Genomic DNA, 22245 nt, shown 5'->3' on the forward strand with positions numbered 1-22245 from the left:
AAGCGCCTTTGATTGGACCCAAGATTAGGTTACGAGAAATAGAAATCTCAAAGCTCTGCGTATGATTTGTTGACTATTATTATTTTACCTACGGATTCATGGTAGCAGCTAGATCTCACACATGGTACAGCCACAAAGATCCGACTAATAATAACAGAATGGAGACACATGGATCATCACGGCGACTACGCCTCAGGCACCAGCATATGGAAACACGATAGATTACGCTCCCCGTAGACAGGATGAGGGCGTTGCTGCCTTAGGACCTTCCTCAGTAGCAGTCTAACCGTTAATGGCCAGGCTTTGGTCAAGCCTTTCCAAGCATAAAATTGCTGACTAATCACTAAGGGCATTGAGTGGTGGCAGCATAAAACCGTTACAGATTCAAGGGGATCTTCTCATTATCAAAACAGGCTCTGCTCAGTCTTGAGAGCTCGGTTTACATTGTGATAGATCTTCATGCATAATATACACGTGTGCGATCGTTCGTCTCGTTGATAAGAAAACAAATCAGTGAAATAAAAGCAAACCCCCCCCCACTCCCAAGCCCCGCGAAGTGGCACTTTTGATGCGATGTAGGTAATACAGTATTTTTGTCTTTCAGCCTTACAGCCGTCAAAGATCTCTGGGCGTTAGTCCCGGCCTCGTCGGTCATCTCTCCACGAGTCGCCCATGCCGCCTCCACGACCCCGGCCACGGCGCCGTCCGTTGCCACGGCCACCATACTCCGGTCCGTTGTCAACGAAGAAGTCACCGTCTTCAAAAGTGATTCGCCTATTCTCGTCGCCGCCACGCCGCGGGAATGATCCCTTCCGCAGCATGTCATCAAACCGATCCAGACGTCGGTCGGCCACTTCGCGCGGGACACGGAGGTAGTAGAGCTTTGGCTTAGTTGTAGTAGATTCAAAGAGGTCATCCAGCGGCTTGAATCCTTGCCCAGGTCTAGGACGAGGCTCTGGGGGTGGAGGGCCGCTAGGCCGTCTGTCCTTATTACCCATGCTTGCTCTGGGGCCCAAGGGAGGGGGACGAGAGAAATCAGTCGAGGCTCGACCGGGAGCCTGACGCGAAGCGACACCCTTGGCATCCACTTCCTGTAGAACAGCCTCGACACCATCGTCGGTCCGATCATACCGGACTTCCCAACGAGGCGGGGGACCACCGCGCCCGCGCGATCCTTCCTCCCTTGCGACCCATTGCTGCAGCTTTTGCTCGGGAATGAAATCGACAAACAAAGATTTTCTGTTGCTTTCATTGGGCCAGACAACACCGTGCAAGGCTGTTCGCGCTCTCGAGGCAGCCGATATATTCGCGAACTTTACAAAACAGTGCGTTTTGATGGGATCCAAATAAAAGTCAACGATCACGTCAGGATCCGGTGATGAGCCAGGGGCTGTTGCGATGCTGACAAGATGGTTTCTAAGTGCAGTAGGTTGGAGAGGGCGCATCAGTCCATCGATATACAGCGCTTCGGTCGCGACATGTAGCGCGGGCTCGACCTCGGCATCTTCCATTACTGTATCTGCCGGCGGTGATGGGGGGCGAATCTGCTCTCTGTCTGCAGGTGCAAAAAGGTCTCTGAAACGAGCATCTTGCTTGATAGGCGCAGTTCCCTTCGTCCGCACATCATCACTTATTGATACACGGCGAGTCGCATCAGTATTCGGAGCATTTCGTGCATCTCCATTTTGGTTACGGGCTTGCTCGTTCTCTTCAGAGGCGGTGGCGGCCTTCTTTCCAGGACTCTCTTCCACATCCATAACATCCCGGTCTTCAGGCAGTAGAACTCGAGGCGAATCCTCCTGTGCCTTGGCCCTTTTGCTTGCAACCGCCTCCGGTGTTGGAATCGGAGTTTGACTGCGGCGCTTCCGCTTCCGGATGTCTTCGATCATCTCCTCCACGGGGAGGGGCGTTGACAGCCCGGTAGTCGCCGCAGATACCTGGGTCGCAGTCTTCTCAGCAGAATCCGGAAGTTCTTTAGAGTCCAGTCCTGCAGGAGCAGGCTGCACCGGTTCTGCGCTTCCGGGAGCCTGCTCGACCGGTTTGGCAGGGTGCTCAGCTTCTAGCTGTGGTGGCGCAAGTGAAGGCGCACTGCTTTCACCGCCAGCTCCGGCATCTGCAGCCTGATTGACTTTAGATTCCTCGCTAGAAATTTCAGGTTGTGTCTGCTGTAATGACTCCTCCGCTTGTACCTCCGCTTTTGTATCAGTCGTCGGTCCCTCCACTGGAGGCTCGGGCTTAGGTTGCTCGTTTTGTACATCCGGCTGCTGCACTTCCTGTCCTTGTTCAGGCGATCGCTTCACTTCTCTGTCCTCTTTGGGCTCTTCGGACTCCGGCGCTGTCGCCTGCGGCTTTGGCTCTTCCGATTGAGAAACGACGGCCTCGAATTCTTGCGCAGGCTGTTCAGGCGATCGCTTCACTTCATTGTTCTCTTTGGGCTCTTCAGACTCCGGAGCTGTCACCTGCGGCTTGGGCTCTTCCGGTTTAGAATCGACGGCGTCGGGTCCTTGCACGGGCTGTTCAGGTTTTGCCTGCTCGATATTTCCAGGCGCATCTTGAGAAATTGGCGATTCGCCATTCGGAGCTTCAACATCTTGCTTGCCATCTTCTTCCAGAAGCCTGTCGATAAAATTTTGTTTGACTCTCAGACCAGTCTGCGGAATACCGCGCCGCTTCAGCTCCGCTTTCAGATCGGTCACTTTCCAACTCCAATAATCAGTCATTGTGGCGGAGTAGCGCGTCTTCGCAGGATGTGAGCATGTATAATTTATCGAATTTTTTGTGAGTTGGGCTAGGTAGTGGTGGTCATGACTGCGAGATGCGATTCCTTGCAGTACAGGGTAGCTGCAAGTGTTGGTTGTTGGAAGCAGTAGGTGGAATGATGTAGGCGCTAGGCTACTTACGTACTAGTGCTGGAACCCAGTTTACCCAGTATGGATAGTGGACTCGAGAGTGAATTGCCAGAATAGGTTAGTCCGATTCCCTAGCAATAAACAATCACGAAGAGTCCATGTTGTTATTGTAGACCTTAAATACCATTCTTGACAATAATATGGAGTGGTTTTCAGTATGTAACAATACATTTCTCGAAATAGCGTGAGTTCGAAATCGTTCACTAAGATATATATCCTTGAGGAGATCTCTCTACCCACAGTAACCCAACACCGCATCAGCTTTTTCTTTAAATGCTTCCATTGCAGCGCGATACAACTCAGGTCCAAGACTGATCCGGGCAACCCCTATTTCTTTGAGCTCTGGTACCGTCAAGTATCCCTCCTGTAAGGTCATCTTGACGTTCAGTCTTCCATCAAAAGCTTCAACCAGCCTCTGGATCTCTTCCTTGGACACCCCTCCCCTTGCAGATCCACCCCAGACAAACACTGTACAAGCCCCAGCCTCCAGGTAAGCTCTTCCCCTTTCAATTGCATCCTCGATTGATCCTCCGTTTTTCCCGTCGTGCTTGAGAAGGACATCTGTCCGCGCATTAATCACGAAATCAGGCACCCCTGCTTCCCTCGCAGCCTGCATGGCAACCTGAATCCGCTCCACAGCCTGTGACATCGGCCGCAGTCGATTGTTGGCATTATCAAAGTCTTCGAGATTGCAGCCGACGGCTCCCAGAGCGATAATTTCTCTGATTGTAGCGGCGACGTCTTCATAGCCGTCTTGCATATCCACTGTCAACGGGATGCGTGGGAGGCCGTCACCGTTGGCCTTCAGAACAGCGGCAATCGAGCGCACAGCCGCTAGATTCTGGGACAGAGTCAACTTGTCGTCTGCGATGCCTTGAGAGGCGGCAACGGCGTAGCTGGCGGTAGCGATCGCCTTCGTCGAGGGATGCTCGGCAATAATTGAGGCGGTTGCGGCATCGTAGACGTTCGTAAGAACCAAGGGCTCTCCGGGAACATGTAGCTTGCGAAACTTGACTGCAAGGTCGTTCTGCATGCTCTTGGTTGTCATGTTGTGGATGATAGCGGTGAGCGTCTGGTTTCTATTGTCTAGAGCACCTTTGAGATTGCGAACAAGAGGTATATTACACAAAGCAGAATATACAAGCGACTGCTTCTGTTGAAGGAGAAATCTGTATCTTTATATACGAGGGGCCGATGACTCTTCATTGATGCGGGGGTCCTCGTATTCGATAGAGATGGAGCTTACTATTGCTCTCAAACTGGCTAGTCAGAGGACAAGACAGACTAGTTGCGACCTCTTTTATAACTCTTGAATAGGCAGCAGAAAGAGATGCAATTGTCAATCAGAGAAACTGTGGTAGGTCCACAGTATGAGAAGAGCAAGCTTCTTCAGGTCTCAAACATGCAGTACAAATTTGTCCAGCTCTCTTCCAACATGTTCCTACGTGGTCCAGACGTGTAAGCCATCCAGTGTTCTTCCCTTCTGCGAAGCTTTCTGTAGTTGTGAAAGAATCAAAAACCATCTCTTCTGCAATCGGGGGAATGGTCTGCCCAGTGAGCACATAAGGATAGACAACTCGTGAATTCCTTGATTCAGTAAAGGAATCATTCCCCCAAGATCTCTGGATAGGTCTTCCTTACGGCTACCCATCCTTAAGTGAGTTGAAATTAGAAGGGCCAACCTGATATGACAGGTTCCTTGCGAAGTTAGCATATTCTTATGCTTTTAGGGTAGCCGATTACCCTAATTTGCATCTATCGCCAACTGGTTAAGCAATCATGAGTCATCAGAAGGCGGTATCATAGTAGTGGCAGATGTGTTCTCACCGCTTTTATGAAAACGAAGACATTCTGATAGGTTCAATATGACGAGATACTCCCCGCAGAGTCATAGTGGACCCCCCCCCCCCCCCCGATTTTCGGAGTTAAGGTATTCGTCTCTACCTCTGTACTTTCTGAACTTTTTTCTCTCGACGTCTTCTTTTGTCGCTGGTTCATCAATTCTGAGAATAATTCCCTATTATTTCAGTTATTTCTTGCTTTTCCATTCATTGTTACGTTTCTTGCGTCAACACGCTCATAATGGCGCCTGAAACCAATGGCGCTCCTGGAAAATTCCGTCAGTATCCCCCATTGCACACTCTCGCCCTTCTGTGGTTGCCCCTCATTTCCATGACATCTTGGTGAACAGCTACTAAATCCCGTAGAGAGAGTTGCCTCCTTGCCTGAAAACCCATATGCGAAACTCATCACTGATCAGTCTATCGCTATTATTCCGTCATTTACCCTGGAATCGGGTGTGACCCTCCACAATGTCCCGGTCGCCTACACAACGCGGGGTGAAATGTCCCCCACCCGTAACAACGTGCTGGTGATCTGCCATGCTCTGAGCGGAAGTGCCGATGTGGCCGACTGGTGGGGACCCCTGCTCGGAGGTCCCGGTCAAGCCTTTGATACATCGCGATTTTTCGTCATCTGTTTGAACAGCCTGGGTAGTCCTTACGGAAGTGCGAGTGCCGTAACTTATAAGGATGGCAATCCCGAAAAAGGGCTGTATGGACCTGAATTTCCTCTTACCACTGTCCGCGATGACGTGAGGTTAGTGGGCACATACACCAAAACTTGAGTCGTGAGGTTGCTGACCGAAGTAGAATTCATAAGATGGTCCTTGACGATCTGGGCGTCCGGCAGATTGCAGCCGTCGTCGGCGGTTCCATGGGCGGCATGCTGACCCTTGAGTACGCCTATTTCGGCAAAGACTACGTCCGGGCGATTGTACCAATTGCCACCTCTGCCCGCCACTCGGCGTGGTGCATCAGCTGGGGTGAAGCTCAGCGGCAAAGCATCTACAGTGACCCCAAATATGAGGACGGGTATTATTCATTCGATGACCCTCCAGCCACCGGTTTGGGAGCGGCGCGCATGTCCGCTCTTCTGACCTACCGAAGCCGCAATTCTTTCGAGTCTCGCTTTGGTAGAAACGTTCCCGATCCATCGAAGAGACAGAATATCAATGGCACCGAGCGTTTGCCGACTCCGCCGAATGAACACTGGGCCATTCATAATGATGGTCATAAGGCCGGCATCTCTTCCCGGGCCCCCAGCGAGCGCAACTCGCCTGGGCCACAGCAGCCCTCTGAAGTCCAGTATATGGATCCTCAGTTCTCCGGCACAAAGACCTTTAGCACTCCCGTCAGTAACGGTGACAGAAAGCGGCCTCCCACCTACTTTTCAGCGCAATCCTATCTTAGGTACCAGGGAGAGAAGTTTGTGAAACGATTTGACGCCAATTGCTACATTGCTATCACACGCAAGCTCGACACCCACGATGTGTCACGACACCGGGCCAGTCCAGGATCGGAGGATCCCGTCAAGGAGGCACTATCGCAGATCGAGCAGCCAGCGCTGGTTCTTGGAATCGAGACCGATGGACTCTTCACTTTCGAAGAGCAGAAGGAAATCGCGGCTGGCATCCCCAACTCGAGACTCAAGCGAATTGAGAGCCCGGAAGGTCACGATGCTTTCCTTTTGCAATTCGAGCAGGTCAACCGTTACATCCTGGAGTTCTTCCGAGAAGTTCTGCCGGACATCATGGCGAAGCCACCTGCCGAAGGGGCAGTGGCCGTTGACGGCGTTAACAAATTAATCAAAAGCAGCACTTTCGGAGAGGCGGAGGTCGAGGATATCACTGCCTGGTAAGCGGGGACGCATATCGACCGAATCGACACTGGCGCATTTATTGCAGCCTCTAATTATTCGCCATGATGCTCTGTTGGGGAGCAAGTGTCCCGGATCTCCTCTCGGTGAAGAGAAGACGCTCCGAGGAAATTCGAGTGCTTGCTTCCGAGCACATCGGCGGCTTGGGGGAGTAGTGGTGCAACTCTCATGATTCCAGTTCTTAAGCCATCAGAGGGACGAGCATCCAACTGCCTCCTTCGTAACCTATTCAACAGGTAAGGCTGTAAAGAAGCATCCAACTGCTCTCCATCATACAAGCCCTGACAGACCCGTTCTTCTGCGCTTGCAGAGATCTAACTGAGGGTGGTGGGCGACCTTTCAGTACGCAGTATCATTTCAACATAGGCATAGACGTGCATAATACGATCTACAGTATATAGCGATTGCAATCGTCGTTGCTGTTTGGACAAGTTAAGACCGTGTGTAGATGCTCATAAGCTTTGAACTGTACGAAAAAGGCATGATGTCAATCGGAATAGTTATGTACTCTACTACCTAGAGGTAGTACTTGGGTGATTTCTCCATTCGGAGAATGCTCAGGTGTGTGTTTGATGCCACTCGTACCTCTCTAGAGAGGTAGATCATAGAGAAATATGATATCATACCGCACGCACGGCGTAGAAGGCAACCAGTAACCCTAATAAGTCATCCAATATTCTACAACCACAAACGACCACGCAAGTACCCATAGTAGTACTCCCTTCGAAGGTCGAGACTTGGAGCTATATCGATAGCCCGCAACGGCGTTGGGTACCATTGTAGCACTGCAGATTGCCGTTGACAACGCATGTCGTTGTCAGGGCGGATTGCTCATAAACCCCCTTGATTCATCCCTTTCATCACTCCGCTGTCGATCCCTTGCCAACTCCAACATTGGGCCCATGCAGCTCCAGAGATGATCAGTAATTGCTTTCTCTTGCGCATTGCGAGTGCAAAAGTACGTTGAGGAGAGAGAAGTAGAGTAAGATGCACGATGTCTGGAGGGGCTGATGCAAGCAACCAGATGGTTGAAGACAGTGATCTGTATACCTGACTAGATCATATAGACAGTACGTTGTTGTTGAATATGACTTCAATAGGCGTTGATCTCGTCTCAAAGATCAAATCACCGTCTTAAACCCGGCAAATCAGTTGGCAGTGCTTCCTTCCCTCCCTGCTGATTGATGTGCTGGGGACAGAAGGAGTTACACAGCTTGATCAGTGTAACCTTGGTGCTCGAGGCCATCACTATCTAGGCCATCACTACTAACTGTCTGTTTTTCTTCCACTGTCTGTTGTTATGCTCACTGGTCCGTAGGTACTACTCCTACTACTTCTGCAGACACATTGACAAGTTTAAACCCTGCTTTTTCTCGCTTCTTTGCCCACAGATTATGTGCTGTTGTTCATCTGCAACTTTCTTTTCTGTTTCTATCCATCTCTCTTTCTGCATGCTTTGGCCTGGTTGCCTGAACCTTGCCTTGACGCCATTTACCGTCATTCGTTTCCCACCCTCTCATCTGCATCTCTCTGACGATCGTTTCATCGCACTATTGACTTCCAGTAAAGCTTGATGATATCCAACTGCCTGCCTCTCGATAAATTCACTGTCCAGACTCGGCACAAGCTGCAGAGCTCCACGTTCTTTCGTTCACTCCATTATTAGAGCGACATTGACCAAGCAACCCCCGCATACCAGTCCCTCCATCGCCTCATAACAACCCCATCGTGGCGACACTCGTTTGACTTCATTCGACAATAAACGCCACTGATTATACTAGACGATCTTGCCATCTGCACAGTCCATAGGGCAAGCCGTGTGATTCGTGCTCCTCTCATTACTGGCGCCATCCTCGTTCACAGACTACATTTTACAAGCATACTTAACGTTGGCCCGTGAATCATTAGAGCTGGTCTCCCTGTGATCCATCGGTTTTCTTGATCTCTTCTCTCTTTTCCTCAACGCTTGCCTACAATCTTTCAGTTCTCACTGGTTCGACTGGACTATCAACAACATGGAGCCCGCTCTTTCGAGAAGAAAGAGCATCAGGACGAAGCCTTCTCTTTCGTTTCTATTTGGCTCGCAGGTAAGAGCAGCTACACCAAATCAGACGACCTGAACTAGATGTTGACTCGATGCTAGCAAAATTCTGGCTTCGCTCGGCGAGAGGAGTGCTCGAGATATTACGACTTGAAACATACACCCATTATCTTCAGGCGCCGATCTGTGCTGATTGAGCGTCGCAAGATCTCTCCCTGGCTGGAGCGAGAGATCCGCTGGTCTTGTGTCTTGCTTGCGAAGAGCATTGAGCAAGAAGAATTTGAACATGATATCAGACAAACACTGACCTGCCATGATGCCTCCCTCCCGCCGGAGAAAGTTGAGGTCCACGCTGCGGTTTCAGCGCCAGGAGAGCAGAGCCAATGCAACAACGACATCAGGAAGTATGACTCTGCTATTGAGCTAGATACTCAGCAGGTCTCCAGCCTGACAAATGAACTTCCTTCAACTTCTCCTTTCCACGACCTGCATGAATTCAACTCTTCTTCCAATCACGATTCATCGACGAGTGCTAGCTCGCCTGCCACAACTTGCAGCGACATGACTTTCTGCACCGGACTGTCTAGTATTGAACCTTCTCTCAAGGGCCTTGCTCCAAATGTGCAAGATCAACACCCAACTACAGAAGAAATTTCCGTGGAATGCCCACCAGCACAGTCCGAAGAGGCCTTCCTGGCGGGCGAGGCCAGCCCTAATCTCTCCACCGACGAAGAGACCATCTCAGATGACGTCGAAGTATTCCTCAATCCAGATAAGACCACACCCGACCTCGGGAGGACACCGAGCCTCTCCCGACCGTGCACCAAGGCCGCCCAGCTCGACCACCAACCACGCTGCGAGGACTTCCCAGCTGTACCGCAGAGCAATACCACCGAAGCCCACAAGACCAGCGACGGAGACCTAACAACGAACGATCCACCACCCAACCCCGGCGGATTCGGCGCTACCTGCATTCGCAAGCACGACGACCAACCCGCCGCCATCGTCGACAGCAGCGGCGTCGTCCATATCATGACAGACGCTGAAGAAGCACAGCGCAACAGCGACCTCCAGCTCGCCGTCATGGAGAAGATGAAAACCGGCATTATCGGATGCAGCTTCACTTCGCCTGCAGAACAAGACGCCGCTGCTCCCCCATCAAAGTCCGACAAATCTCCACTACCAGCCTCCGCAAAACAGAAAATGTCATCCTTCTGGTCTCTACGATCGCTCATCTTCAAAGAGAGCTTGGCGAGCCTGAGGCGCCATCCCAAAGAGCGCAAAACTCATTCACCCTCTCATTCTCGATCTCAGTCCGGGTCTCAGTCTGAGGCTCAGCTTCCCCGCAAGAGCAATTCTCTGCTGAGGAAGATGTCCAAGTTGGACATGGGGAGGCACAGGCCCGGCAGTGCGTCTCGCAGCAAGGACACGGCGGGATTCAATCGAATCGTCAGCTAAGTACCTTAGTCGTACCCTGCTTCGGGAATGTGCCTTACCACGGCCGTCGCTTAATGTTCATCTGGCTTGACAGCGTGCTTAATTGTAATGGCTGATTTGTGAAGTTTGCATATTACACAGTATGTTTTCCAGACAGCAAATTGCTTGCGACTTGTTATTTGCGATCTGTCTAGATATTTGCGTCTACCCGACTCGATTACGGCTGTTTATGAAATCTGCTGCATGTGGCGGACGGGGAAGCGTTTACGTTCTGTATGGCTACTACGAATTATGTAAGAGCAAAAGGAAAACTGAATGAACTATACCATATCTATTGGTATCAATCTCTTCAACTTGTCTCGTCTCATCCAGAGGTACATCATTTCCCGTCATCGAATCGAGTAAACCATAACAACGTAAGGTAAGAAAAAGAAAAACGACCAAGTCATCATCCATCATTCGTAACCATCAGGGTCGAACTGTCTACAAACCCAGCCAGTACCGCGTCTTCCCAACCTCAAAAGAGGACTTGAGCACCTCGTCGCCTGTCCCCGTCACCAGCACCTCGTACGCTCCCTTCTCGGAAGCCCACTTCTCACGCTGCTCATCCCACCAGCTTGTCGCCAGCTTCTTCTCGACCACGATCTCGACCTTCTTCGTCTCGCCGGGTTGTAAGAACACCTTGGCGAAACCCTTGAGTTCCCGCACGGGGCGGTTCACCCCCGTCGGCGGCGGGGCGACCCACAGCTGAACAATCTCGGCGCCGGCCACGCTGCCTCTATTCGTCACGGAGACAGTAGCGGTGATAGGCTCGCCGTCTTCCAGCTGGGGTTTCTCTGGGCTGGTGGCGAGCGACAGGTCCGAGCGGGAGAAGGTTGTGTAGGAGAGGCCGTGGCCGAAGGGGAAGAGAGGGGCCAGATCGACCTTCTCGTAGTAGCGGTATCCGACGTAGACGTCCTCGCCGTAGAGGACGCGGCCGCGCTCGGAGCGGAAGTTCAGGTAGGCCGGGTTATCCTGGAGGCGGACGGGGAAGGACAGCGGGAGCTTGGCGGAGGGGTTGACGTTGCCGTAGAGCACGTCTGCGATGCCGTTGCCGCATTCGTTGCCGCCGAACCAGGCCTGGACGAGGGCCTTGGCCTTGTGAGCCCACGGCATGGTAACGGGGGTGCCGCTCTGGATGACCACCACTGCGTTGGGGTTCGCGTCCAGCACGCGGCTGATCAGCTCGTCGCTGCCTGGGGGCAGATCCATGTGATCGCGGTCGTGGCCCTCTGTCTCCCATTCGCTGGTGAGGCCGGCGAAGATGACGACTTGCTCGGCCTGGGAGGCTAGCTCGGCCGCCTTGGCGATGGGTTCCTTGTGGCTGACGCGGCGAGCGGCGCCGAAGCGGAACCCGCCTGGGCCGAAGATGACTACGCCGCGCATGTCGAGGTCGGATGTTGGGGTGCTGCCGAATTGCAGGAGAACCTTGTAGGTCTGGCCGGCCTTGAGTTCCTTGGAGCCTTGCTCTTCCACGGTGGCGTTGCCGAAGAAGGCGGTGCCCTGGCGCTGGTTCTTGGAGTTGTCGACGACGAGCTCGTCGTCTATGAATAGCTTGCCGGTGCCCACGACTGTCACACCGAAGTCGTAGATGCCGTCTTCTTCCGGCGTGAAGTAGCCCTCCATGTCAACGTAAAAGGTGAAGGTCTTGATCTTGGGGTGCTTGTAGTCCATCAGAAAGCCGCTGGACGATTCAAGGTGCAGTTCATCGATGAGCTGGCGGTTGGGTTCCGAAGGGGCCTCGTTGTACACGCGGAACTTGAAGCCCTTCTTGCCATCGTCCGTCTTCAGCAGAGGACCGAGCAAGGGGAGATCCTTGTACGAGTAGACACCCTGTGAGAACTTGACCTCGCCCTGGCTCTGGGCCGAGACGCCTTCAAACGGTGTCACCGTGTAGTATGCATCTAAGGACGCTGATCCGCCGCCGCAGTACGCGGCAGTCTTGGCGTTTGGCCCGATGACCAGAATGGGCTTCTCTTTCTTTAAAGGCAGAATGTTGTCCTGGTTCTTCATGAGAACCACAGATTCTGCCGCCGCTCGTCTGAGCAGAGCCTGGTCCTCTGGCCGATTCAAGGCCCTTTCAGGCGCATTCTCTGGGATACCCAATGGCTCGACAAAGTTGTGCAGGTTCAAAATGTTGCGAACCCGCTCGTCCATCACGTATTCAAATGCCTTGTTGGATGAAACGGCATGCGCCAGAGCGGTTCCGCGCCAGCGGGTCGGGCCTGGCATTTCAAGATCCAAGCCAGCATTGATGGCATCGGAAGTACTGTATGTTCCAAACCTGCAAATTGTCAACATCTTTCTGTGCCACATAGAGTCATTCAGTATTGATCAGGTATGAACTTACCAGTCACTCATAACCAGACCGTCCCACCCCCACTCCTTGCGGAGAATATCGGTGATGATCTGCTTGTTCTCACTGACATGCGTTCCGTTGATCTTGTTGTAGGCTGTCATAACGCAGGCTGTCTTGCAGATCCTCATCGCCAGCTGAAACGGCAAGAGATAAATCTCGCGCATAGCGCGCATCGTCACAATGCTATCAACGGCCAAGCGCTCATGTTCCTGGTCATTACAGACAAAATGCTTCAGAGTGGCCGCAACGCCCTTCTCCTGCAGACCCTTGCAATAGTGTCCCGCCAGAATGCCCGAGAGCACACCATCCTCGGCAAACGACTCGAAGCCTCGGCCTCCAAGCGGAGATCGCTGGATGTTGATTGTGGGTCCTAGCACGATATGCGAGCCTTTGGCAATAGACTCCTCCGCCATCAGTCGGCCCACCTTGTGCAGGAGCTCAGTATCCCAAGTCGCGCCCAGCGCGGTTGCGCAGGGAAAGCAGGCGGCAGGGACGCCATTGAAGAAGCGTGTGCCGCGCACACCATTGGGGCCATCGGACATGCGAAGACTCGGGATGTTGAGACGGGGAACGGCAGCCGAGTGCCAGAAATCAATTCCTGTCATCATTATTCTTGTTAGCTCGATTGTCGATGTATACCACCAAAAATTGATCCGCTTATGGTTGGAAATCACACGCGAATCGCGCGATCACATACCAGCTGTGAGAGCTACCTTCTCACCGAGCGTGAGCTCCTCAATGGTCTTTTCGACATCTAACTGAACCATGATGAACGGATGATCAAGTATTTACAAGAAAAGAAAATGGCTCCCTCCGATCAACGGTTGGGGTAAAACACGATAATCAAAGAGGCACCACGATTCTCAGAGTTGCAAGGCAGTCAAATAAACCAGCAACACAATGATGAGAGGAAGGAGGAAGCATGTGAGGAGAATGACGACAAAGGAAAAAAAAGTTGAACTGTTGAGGGGAAACCGAGCACTAGATATACTGCGGCTGTATCTCCAGTCTAAGCATACTCCAAAATCTCCAACTGCACGCGGACTGTCGCCTTGCAAAAGACAAAAGAACAAGTAATCATGAACTGAAGATGAAACAAACCACGTCTATGTATTCATTCGTTCTACCGTCCCGAATTCTCCGTCGCGATCTCAGGATCGGGTGGGTTGAGCCGTTCGTTGTAGATAGTAGCCGAGTGCGGAATCATTATTTCGCAGCAGTTTGGAGTTCTGCACCTCAAGCATGTCAGCATCAGTGAGTGCATCACAGATGGAGCTTCTCCAGCCGGTGGATCGCCGGTTGGGACGCCCGAAGTTCTCCCAGCGGTGGAGAAACATGCACTGATTATCCTAGTAGATGGTTATGTATTAAAATGAAACTGACAGGAACGGCCCTCGTGAGCACAGGCGCACTAGCATGGATAATCAGTAGTTAGTCAGGGAATAATGATAACAAGCACGGCCGGGAGAAGCAATCCCACTAGTGCTCGCATGATATGGATCCCCGCCAGCCGTGGATAATCCCTGGAGTCAAGGCTTCAGGGACCGATGAGTCGATGAGGCTAGACAGAGAGCCAGATGAAAAGGAAACGGAGCAGCGTCCGAGGTTTAACCGACGTTTGGCGGTTCGGAGAGCGGGGGAAAACACGGAGTGTCGGTCCGATCTGCCTGTGATTATTCCTGGGCTAGGATTAGACTCGGATAATAAGAAGAATGATGATGGTTTGACGGTCTGCTGATGGCTTGAAAGGAGTGGGGGTAAAGAGACGTTACTTAGAGAGACTGGAAAACAGACAGCAAAGCAGCCCTCGTGACCACGACTGTCGGTCCCAGGAGCTTCACTTCAGTGCTTCACGCAGAGAAGAGAAATGCTAATAAATAATGTCATCATTCCATCTGATGATACTGCTGTCTTCAATAATACACGCCTATGAATTGAATTCCTGTACTCGTAATCCCTTAGATCCGACGTAGGCTTGGTGGTAATGCAACAACGAACACCGTCCAACAAATGCAATGATATAGAGCCCCAAATGAGATAAGGAAGAAAGGAAACATAGTGCTCGAATGAATGGAGAATACAACAAAAGCTAGCCCGTTTCTTTTCCCATTTATTGCCCTCGCCGGGGCCGTTTGCTTTCCCCTCCCATTCGCATGCCTCCTCGGCCTCCACCACCTCCTCCTTCACCAGGTCCGTCGTCTCCTCCAGGTCGGCCTCGTTTTCGGTGAGGTCCCCCGCTTGCGCCGTCGCGATTGTAGTCCCGATCCCGTACCCGGTCGCGATTCCGGTCTCGATCCCTGTCCCGTACCTCACGACCGCCGTTGCCGCCACCGCCGCCTGCACCCCATCGTCGATCTTCCTCCGCGTTACCCGGAAGGGGAGGTGGTGGTGGCGGCGGAGGCGGTGGTGCTCCGCCCAAAGAAGAAGGAGGTCGGAGACGGCCTTCGTGCTCATGGCTGCCCGGTCCAAATTCGGGATTCTCTTCCCTCTCTCGGCGGTCTCGGCGACGGTTTTCTTCGCGCGAGCCGGCTCCGCGTCGCGAGGCCTCTCGAGACTCATATCGTTCCTCTCGAGAGACGGTTCCTCCAGTATCACCGCGCCGACTACGTTCGCGTTCAAAGTCTCGGACCCGTTCTCGTTCCTCTCGGCGACTGCTACTACGGCCTCCGTCTTCGTCCGGACCACCTCGGCGTTCACGCTCGCGCTCGCGATCACGTTCTCTATCCCGATCGCGATCCCGTTCCCGTTCCCGTTCCCGGTCGTTTGAGGCCCTGCCAGATCGTCTTGACTCAGATTCGGTTTCTTCCACTGGCTCACTCCGTCCGCCGCCGAGACGACCCTTGGAAGGACCATCGTCTTCAGTAAAAGAAGCCGAAGGCCGGCCAGTCAGAAGATCAGGACGGCCTTGACTGGATAAACCCGATCGGCTACCCTCTTCCGAAGCCCCCGGTGTTCCTGGTCGAGTGCTTTGGGGCGAGGGACCACCCATACTTGACTGTCTGTTCGCGCCGCGACCACGAATTTGCGGGCCAGGGCCTCCACGGTCTCCAGGTCCGCCTGATTGCTGGAGCATGGTGTTGATCCCCGCAAACCGCTTGTCCCCCCTTCCGCGTTCACCACCAAACCCAGGTCCTGAAGGTGGTCCGCGGTTGGTTGCGGATGGACCGGAGGGCGGCGCAAGGCCACTACGAGGTCCGGATGGCGGAACAGTTGATGCGGGAGATGGAGATTGATTAGAGCGTGGACTGCCGCCAAAAGTGTCCTCAGTGGCTTGCTGTTGCAGAGCCTTGAGACGGTCTGGATGAATTCCACTGGCATCGAGCTTCTCAATTTTTGGCGAGGAAGGGCCGGTTGAACTCGGCTGTTCAGGTGCGCCTCGCATGCCTTGGCGACCTGGTCCAGTGGGTGGTTGACGATCCGGGGCCCCGGCAGGAGAAGACGGTGTAGCATGCGAGAGGCCAGAGGCGGTGCGTCCACCCCGTCCGGATGGATTTCTTCCCCGTGGACCAGAAGGTATGTCTGATGTTGGCTCTGGTTGACGTAATCGGCCATGGCTCATGTCGACGCCAGGCTCCCTGGGCTCGGGGGCTTCCATGGGGGCCCGTGATTGCCGGTCATTGCGGGGTCCGGTCGGTGTATCGTCGTACCGCGAACGCGCTTGAGGGTGAGAGAGGAAACGGCGGTCATTAGGTGGGAATCGTTCCGGACGATTTGGGAGGTCCGCCCTTGGGGGTGAAAGAGCCCGTGTTTGCAAAGCTCTTCGGTCATCCTTGTCTTGTCGCATTTGCTCGCCGCGCCGGTATCCGTCTCCACCGCGCTCAGGGTGATCTTGAATCAAGTCTGCGCGATCAGGGTGGGTCTGTGGGCCAGGTGGTACAGACCGTGACGAAGGAGCTTCGCGGGAATCTGGAGATCCACGCAAGCGTCCAGGACGGTCAGGCCAATCCGCCTCACGCGTGAGACGTCCGTCACGATATGGAGGGCCCCGGAAGGGTTCGTCTGCAGGGGTTCTGGGAGGAAAGTCTCTTTCGAGACGACCGTAGCTTCTGCCTTCTGGCCCAGGCTGGTCGAACGATCGGCTATGTTCATGATCACCGAACCGGCCGCCCCGAGGGAAGTCTGACTGTCTGTCTCGTCGAGCATCCATGAGATCCGAGCGCAGTGGCAACCGGCCGTCATCACCACGGAATGGGCGACTTGGTATCTGCGATTGGGGACGCATATTGGGACTGCTGAAAGGAGCTCTATCTGATTCCGGGCGTCTGGGAACATTAGGAAGGCGTCCAGATTCCGAAGCCTTCGTGGCCGTTTGCGATGCGGCTGGCGAGTCAGAACCTCGTGGATGCGAGGGAAGCTCAACCTCTGTCTGAGCCTCAGTGGAAGCAACGGGTTTCTCGCTCGTAGGTTGACTGCTGGTTGTCTCATGAGGTTGTGTGACGGTGGACTCTTCGCCTTGGCGTGACGCAACTTCGGCTTCTTCTGCCCGTTTCTGGGCAGCTTGATCGCTTGTCTCGGTGTCCTTAGCCGATACATCCGCCATTTTAGCGTCTTCGATCTCCCCGTCCTCTACCTCGGACTTTTTCGTCACTTCATGTCTGGGGCCGCCTTCAGGTCTGCGCATGACTTTGTTAGAAACTTCCGTTAAATCATGGAGGGGTGTCCGGATGTCAACTTACTCCGCGGATGATGGGGGCTTGAACTCGGGCGCTGCAGCATTCAGGGAAGTTGGTGTGGTGGATCGAGGCCGTGGAGTCCCGGGTTTTCCAGCTGCTGGTGCAGGTCCCTTGCCCGCTGGTTGGTTTGAAACCATGAAGGCTTGTGGTAGCATCCATTTCTTCTCTCGGCGATTCAGGTCGCCGATCAGCGATGCGGCAGGGATTTTCACGTCGTCTCGCTCATCGTTTTGACTAAGGTTGTTGACGCTAGTGAGCATGTCACGACCAATCCAGTTGACAGCGGGGAAATGCTGCACGACTGCCTTGAGGACACTGATCGCGTTCCGAATATGCATGTATTCGCCTCCATTCAAACAGATCTTGAGTGCGGAAGCCAGAAGTCGGTGCCACTTGTACAATAGCCGGCGGAAGTCCTCGTACTCCAAGAACGTGGTAGGTTTGCCTTCGGGATCGACATTGATGGCAAAACCAGGCAGGTCTTTCTTCGTACCAAAGGCTTCCTTCTCATACACAGCCTTGTCGGCATGCCAGCGACCGAGGTCGCGAATGACCTCGTTCAAGAACCGGCCAAGATTATCCGCTTCGCGCGAGGTGCATTGGAAAATCAAGGCGGTAAGTCGCTGCTCGCGGAACAACTGATCTAACAGCCCAACAGTACGAAAGTTAGGTGTGCCGGACGTGTGTAAGAACTTGAGCATCTTAAAGCAGTAGAACGCATCGATGGGTGACAGCAGCAAACGGGGCAGGAAGCACTGTTCCAGCAGGCTGACGTTGAGGGAATCATGCTTCCCGCGCATGCCGGCGAACCACCGGTCCTTTTCCTTCTGTAGCCTTGCCCTTGTCTGACCGTAAGCCTTCAGATGAGCCTTATTTTCCTCCAATATGCGTTCCTGCAGTTGGGTTATCTGCTTCTTTTCTCTTTCCTTTCGCTGAGTGCCGGCCATGCTAATGTCGGATCGATCGCTGTTGATGGCCACGACCTTTTTCTTCTGACGTTCGATCTCATCTTCGTAAGCCTTCTGGGGTATATGTACGTCGTAAAGCGACAATTGCCAGAAGATGACGTAAAAATGCAGGCCGACCACTCCCCACGTTTCGGGTGTCAGTACTGACTTTACCTGATCCTCGAGATCCTGCATCACTGGGTTCAGAGTTGGACTAGAGGATGTCAGTTGCCCTGGTTGCCCTGAAGTAGGGTTGCTGTCTCCCTCGGTGGTTGCCACTGATTGGTCCTTGTCAACCTCCAGTGAGTTGTCGGCGGTTTCATCCGCAATGCCGTTCATTTCACCCTCATCTGTCGTTTCCATCTTGTCATCCTCGGATTTGATAGGCGCTGCTTCGCTTTCGTGCGCCCTCGCAGCAGCTGCAGCTGCTTCCTCCTCTTGCATTGCTTTTTCAGCATCCGCAACCTTGCGGGAAACGCTGGGTCGGCGGATCCAGAACGCAATCTCTGGCTGAATACCAAATTCCTTGATGAGAGAAGCCAAGTCGGGAACGAAAGAATCGAACTCATCCACCGACAGGTTGCTGCGTAGGAGATCCAGATACTGCGCTAGGATGCGATGGATCTCGTCGAAGACGTTGCCTAGTAACTTGAGTTCGGAATCTCCCTCCGTTGCCTTGTAGATACACGTCCAGCGTTCCTGGGCGATTGCAACAAGCAATTGTCCGGCCAGTTTCGATACTGTCAGAGCTTTCATCAGTCGTTTCGAAGTTGTTTTCGATTCGTGCCGTTTGTCGAGTAGTTGTAGGATGGTCTGTGACTGGAGGATCTCACCACCGGCCATAGCTTGAATTTGCGCGTCGTTGAAGTTTGTATCTGTGATGATACCAGCCATAGAGCTAATCATCTGCTCCAAAACGATAAGATCTGTGGAGTTGTTCTGCCGAAGTTGTTCAACAACGTACTGAAGGACAGGGGTAGGATCCATGATAGAGTAGCGCTTATAGGTCCTGCCTGCGAATGTTGCCAACGCGTTTAGCCATCGACTGGTCAACAGCCCGCCCTCTTGCACTCGGCTTCGTCCCTTCTGGCCAAGCGAGTTGATTAGGGCCCAGGTGAGAATGTCATATCCGAGGTATGTGAAGTAGCGTGCACACTCCACCACAACTTCAATGAGGTTCTCGTAAGACTCAATCTGGCTGATGGCGACGTTGATCACGATACCGGGATTGGCAAAGGCAATCTTCGCTAATGCGCGAGCCATCGGTCGTATGTTTGTTTTGCTCAGCCTCTTGAGAACGTCCTTCGTCTCGGCTCTTGCTTGATCAAAAGCCGACTTGATATCCGGCAGTCGAGATGTCTGTCCAGAATACCATTCCGCGTAGATGTTGTACCTTGTTGCTCTGGGAAAGAATCCAAGAAGATCGAAAACCTCATTCACAACACCGGGGTTTGCCTTGGTCAAACTGATCGCAGGCACCAGGAGACGTTTGCAGAGATCCTGCCAGCGCGCTCTGTTCTCTGGTGAGTCATCTTGAGTAAGACTGGACTTGCCGATCCTGGCAAGCTTAGCTAACAGACTGGGGTCAAGTCCAATTTTGTGCCCAGAGATATTCAGAAGCGATGAACAAAGAGCAAAAACATCATCAACTGATTGACAGACTGGGATATTATCGGCCCAATCGTCCCAATAGAATCTATAGTCGGTTCCATCATTCGTGTCATCCTTGTCGAGCTGAGCCCAGCGAAGGACTCGTCTTGCAGGCGCCGAAGTCAGCCGAATCTGTCCTTTTGCCAGACCTCCCTGGTCTTGGCTGGGTATCTGCTGTTGTTCCCTGAGCTCCTCGGCCGTCGGTAAGGGACGCAATGAGTTATACACTTTGCTCAAACTGTGATGCAAGATACGGTGAATGTATTCGGGCAGTTCGGGATAGGCATCCATAAGCCAAGGGAATTTGCTTAGGATAAAGAGAGACTCTGGGAGGGCTCCGATGGCGAGCAGACTCTTCAGCAGCATCACCTTCTGATCCGAGGGCTCTGGCAGCTCATCTTCATCCATCTTCTGTGGGGTGGCTTTGTCCGCTTCTTGGTCCTTTGCAGGAGTAGATGACCGTTGTTCTGATTCCCGAATGCGTGGAATTGGTAACGTATCGTCTGACAGAGCACCAGCCATCATCAAAGCATTTACACCTCCACCCGGCCGCGCAGCTCTTTCTTTTTCTGCTTTTTCCTTCATTTTCTCCTCCTTCAGGTCGTCCATCAATTCGTCAGGTCTCCAGAGATGAGGGTACAAGTCACGAAGCGAGATAAAACCGACTTTGATCAGAAGGGCCGCCAGATAGATGAGGTTGTCGGGGAGGATATCAGACTTGTCCCGCGCTCTCGACGAGTAGAAGCGGAGCTTGAAGCCAAGAAGCTGCGCTGCGACCCTGTTCCCTTTGGGGGGTAGAGTTCCTGTCTCTTCGATCCATTTCCGTGTTTCCAGCTCTTCTTCTGACAGATTCGTGTTTTCTGGAAATATACGCTTTCTCTCGTCTTCGGAGATCGGCTTCCGTCCAATTTCGAAAAATGCTCGAATACCAATCTCTTTGACTCTGTTCCAAAACTCGCGATCGCGCTGCTCATTGGCTTGCATGATCTCAGCTCGTTCCTCGTCCGTTGTGGCCCACCCTGCGGAACCAGGTAGTGCCCAATTTGGTAGGCCAGAATCTCTGTCATCACCACCAAGAGTGCGGGAAATATCGTCTTTGGGCCACCAGGAGCTAACTCGGAGAAGCTTAACAAAGAAGCGATATTGCTTCACAAGCACTGCGGCGAAGACATCGAGCGTGACATCTAAAACTCGGCCAACGTCCATATCAAAGGCTCCTATCATAGCCTTGACCCTCTCGAAGGTATCTTCAACAACCTCGCTGGTGGGTGGTTCGTTGTTGCTAGTGGTGAAAAGCTCGGTTAACAGCTTGGAGTACCCTTCCGACTCCTCCCGCAGCAAGTTGTAGTTTGACTGTCGGTACAGAAGATTGGTTTGTTTACGGATGCCGATGCGAGTAAAGGTGTCACGAACAAGACCCAGCGTTTGAAGGACGGGGGTCTCGAGTTGGAGGCGCAAAAGAGCTGCGTTGATTCCTGTGGAGAAAACCAACGGTCTCAAGGCAGGATTGCTAGGATCGGCATCAGTAAGAATAGACAGGGTGTCCAGGAACAAAGAGCGTGTGTCGAGAACTGTTGAGGACTGCCCGTCGTCAACCAAATCAACATCTTGATCCGCAACCTCTTCACCAAGAATCTCCTTGATCATCGTTCCGGCGTCGGTGGGTGACAACCGGCCGTAGAATGCAGACCGGATCAGTTCCTGGTAGGTCGAAGCCAATGTCGACGCATCCTCCTGGTCCCTCGCCTGCACGCCATCCGTAATGACCTTCTGTCTTCCTGTTGACGTCCAATCTTCAACTATACTATCTGTGACATATTCGTAATCGTAAGGCGGCGGTGGACCCGGCGGAGGCTTGACGGGAGGAGCAGGCGACGACAGTGACAGTGACTGAGGCTTTGGGGACGCCTGCGCTGGTGCAGGCGTTTGCTGTAAGCTCGGCGCAGGAGACGGCGAGGGCTGTACACTAGATGCTACTACCGACGGTGAAACCCCGTTTGTCTGGCTCGCATCAGGCACATCTCTGGCAGGCGGAGACATGGCCGTATCCTTCTGTCCAGCGGTGACGTTGGAAATGTCATTGCTAGGTCGTCGGCTGAGATTATTACTGTTCCTCCCGCCTCGACTAGACTGTCTCCGTACGCGACCGCGCGTTTCTGGAAAGTCGCGAGGGTGATTTGAATGCGAGCCGTGATTGTGTTGCGCCATGTTGAGAGTGCCCGGTCGGTGGGGGGAAGGCCGTAGTCCGTCGTTGCCGGGGTCGCCAGACCACGATCTGTCGCCTCTCTTCCTCTTTCCTCCGGCACCTGGAGCCATGACAGCTTCGTCCAATCTAACACCTCATAGAAAAAACCGCGAAATTTCCGACAGGTCGCAACTCATGGAGCGGGTCTTTGTAGGTGAAACTGTCAGTACATGCCAGAAGTCAAACCAACAACTAAAAGCAGAAATGCATATATGAGATGAAGAGAAA

The 22245-nt window shown here is 53.1% G+C and overlaps 6 protein-coding genes across 6 annotated transcripts; 2 read left to right on the top strand and 4 right to left on the bottom strand.

Moving 5' to 3' along the window:
* Nucleotides 1-632: 632 nt before the first annotated feature.
* Aspvir_004419 (SAP domain protein) lies at nucleotides 633-2720 on the bottom strand (the record flags this gene model as incomplete). The annotated part of the gene is made up of 1 exon (XM_043267647.1): nucleotides 633-2720. One exon carries the CDS (start codon nucleotides 2718-2720, stop codon nucleotides 633-635), a length of 2088 nt encoding a protein of 695 aa, XP_043123582.1.
* Nucleotides 2721-3141: 421 nt separating this feature from the next.
* Nucleotides 3142-3957, bottom strand: Aspvir_004420 (isocitrate lyase/PEP mutase family protein; the record flags this gene model as incomplete). The annotated part of the gene is made up of 1 exon (XM_043267648.1): nucleotides 3142-3957. The coding sequence occupies one exon, from the start codon at nucleotides 3955-3957 to the stop codon at nucleotides 3142-3144; it is 816 nt and encodes a 271-aa protein (XP_043123583.1).
* A 1034-nt stretch (nucleotides 3958-4991) lies between these two features.
* On the top strand, nucleotides 4992-6608 carry met2 (homoserine O-acetyltransferase; the record flags this gene model as incomplete). The annotated part of the gene is made up of 3 exons (XM_043267649.1): nucleotides 4992-5028; nucleotides 5117-5507; nucleotides 5561-6608. 3 exons carry the CDS (start codon nucleotides 4992-4994, stop codon nucleotides 6606-6608), a joined length of 1476 nt encoding a protein of 491 aa, XP_043123584.1.
* A 2033-nt stretch (nucleotides 6609-8641) lies between these two features.
* Aspvir_004422 (uncharacterized protein) lies at nucleotides 8642-10125 on the top strand (the record flags this gene model as incomplete). Its single annotated transcript, XM_043267650.1, has 2 exons — nucleotides 8642-8713; nucleotides 8770-10125. The coding sequence occupies 2 exons, from the start codon at nucleotides 8642-8644 to the stop codon at nucleotides 10123-10125; spliced, it is 1428 nt and encodes a 475-aa protein (XP_043123585.1).
* Nucleotides 10126-10587: 462 nt separating this feature from the next.
* On the bottom strand, nucleotides 10588-13269 carry Aspvir_004423 (beta-glucosidase H; the record flags this gene model as incomplete). Its single annotated transcript, XM_043267651.1, has 3 exons — nucleotides 10588-12427; nucleotides 12494-13100; nucleotides 13200-13269. The coding sequence occupies 3 exons, from the start codon at nucleotides 13267-13269 to the stop codon at nucleotides 10588-10590; spliced, it is 2517 nt and encodes an 838-aa protein (XP_043123586.1).
* A 1343-nt stretch (nucleotides 13270-14612) lies between these two features.
* Aspvir_004424 (putative THO complex component (Rlr1)) lies at nucleotides 14613-22088 on the bottom strand (the record flags this gene model as incomplete). Its single annotated transcript, XM_043267652.1, has 2 exons — nucleotides 14613-17115; nucleotides 17179-22088. 2 exons carry the CDS (start codon nucleotides 22086-22088, stop codon nucleotides 14613-14615), a joined length of 7413 nt encoding a protein of 2470 aa, XP_043123587.1.
* Nucleotides 22089-22245: the final 157 nt, after the last annotated feature.

This window comes from Aspergillus viridinutans, assembly GCF_018404265.1.
Source record: "Aspergillus viridinutans IFM 47045 DNA, scaffold_2, whole genome shotgun sequence".
In the NCBI taxonomy this organism is placed as follows: domain Eukaryota; kingdom Fungi; phylum Ascomycota; class Eurotiomycetes; order Eurotiales; family Aspergillaceae; genus Aspergillus; species Aspergillus viridinutans.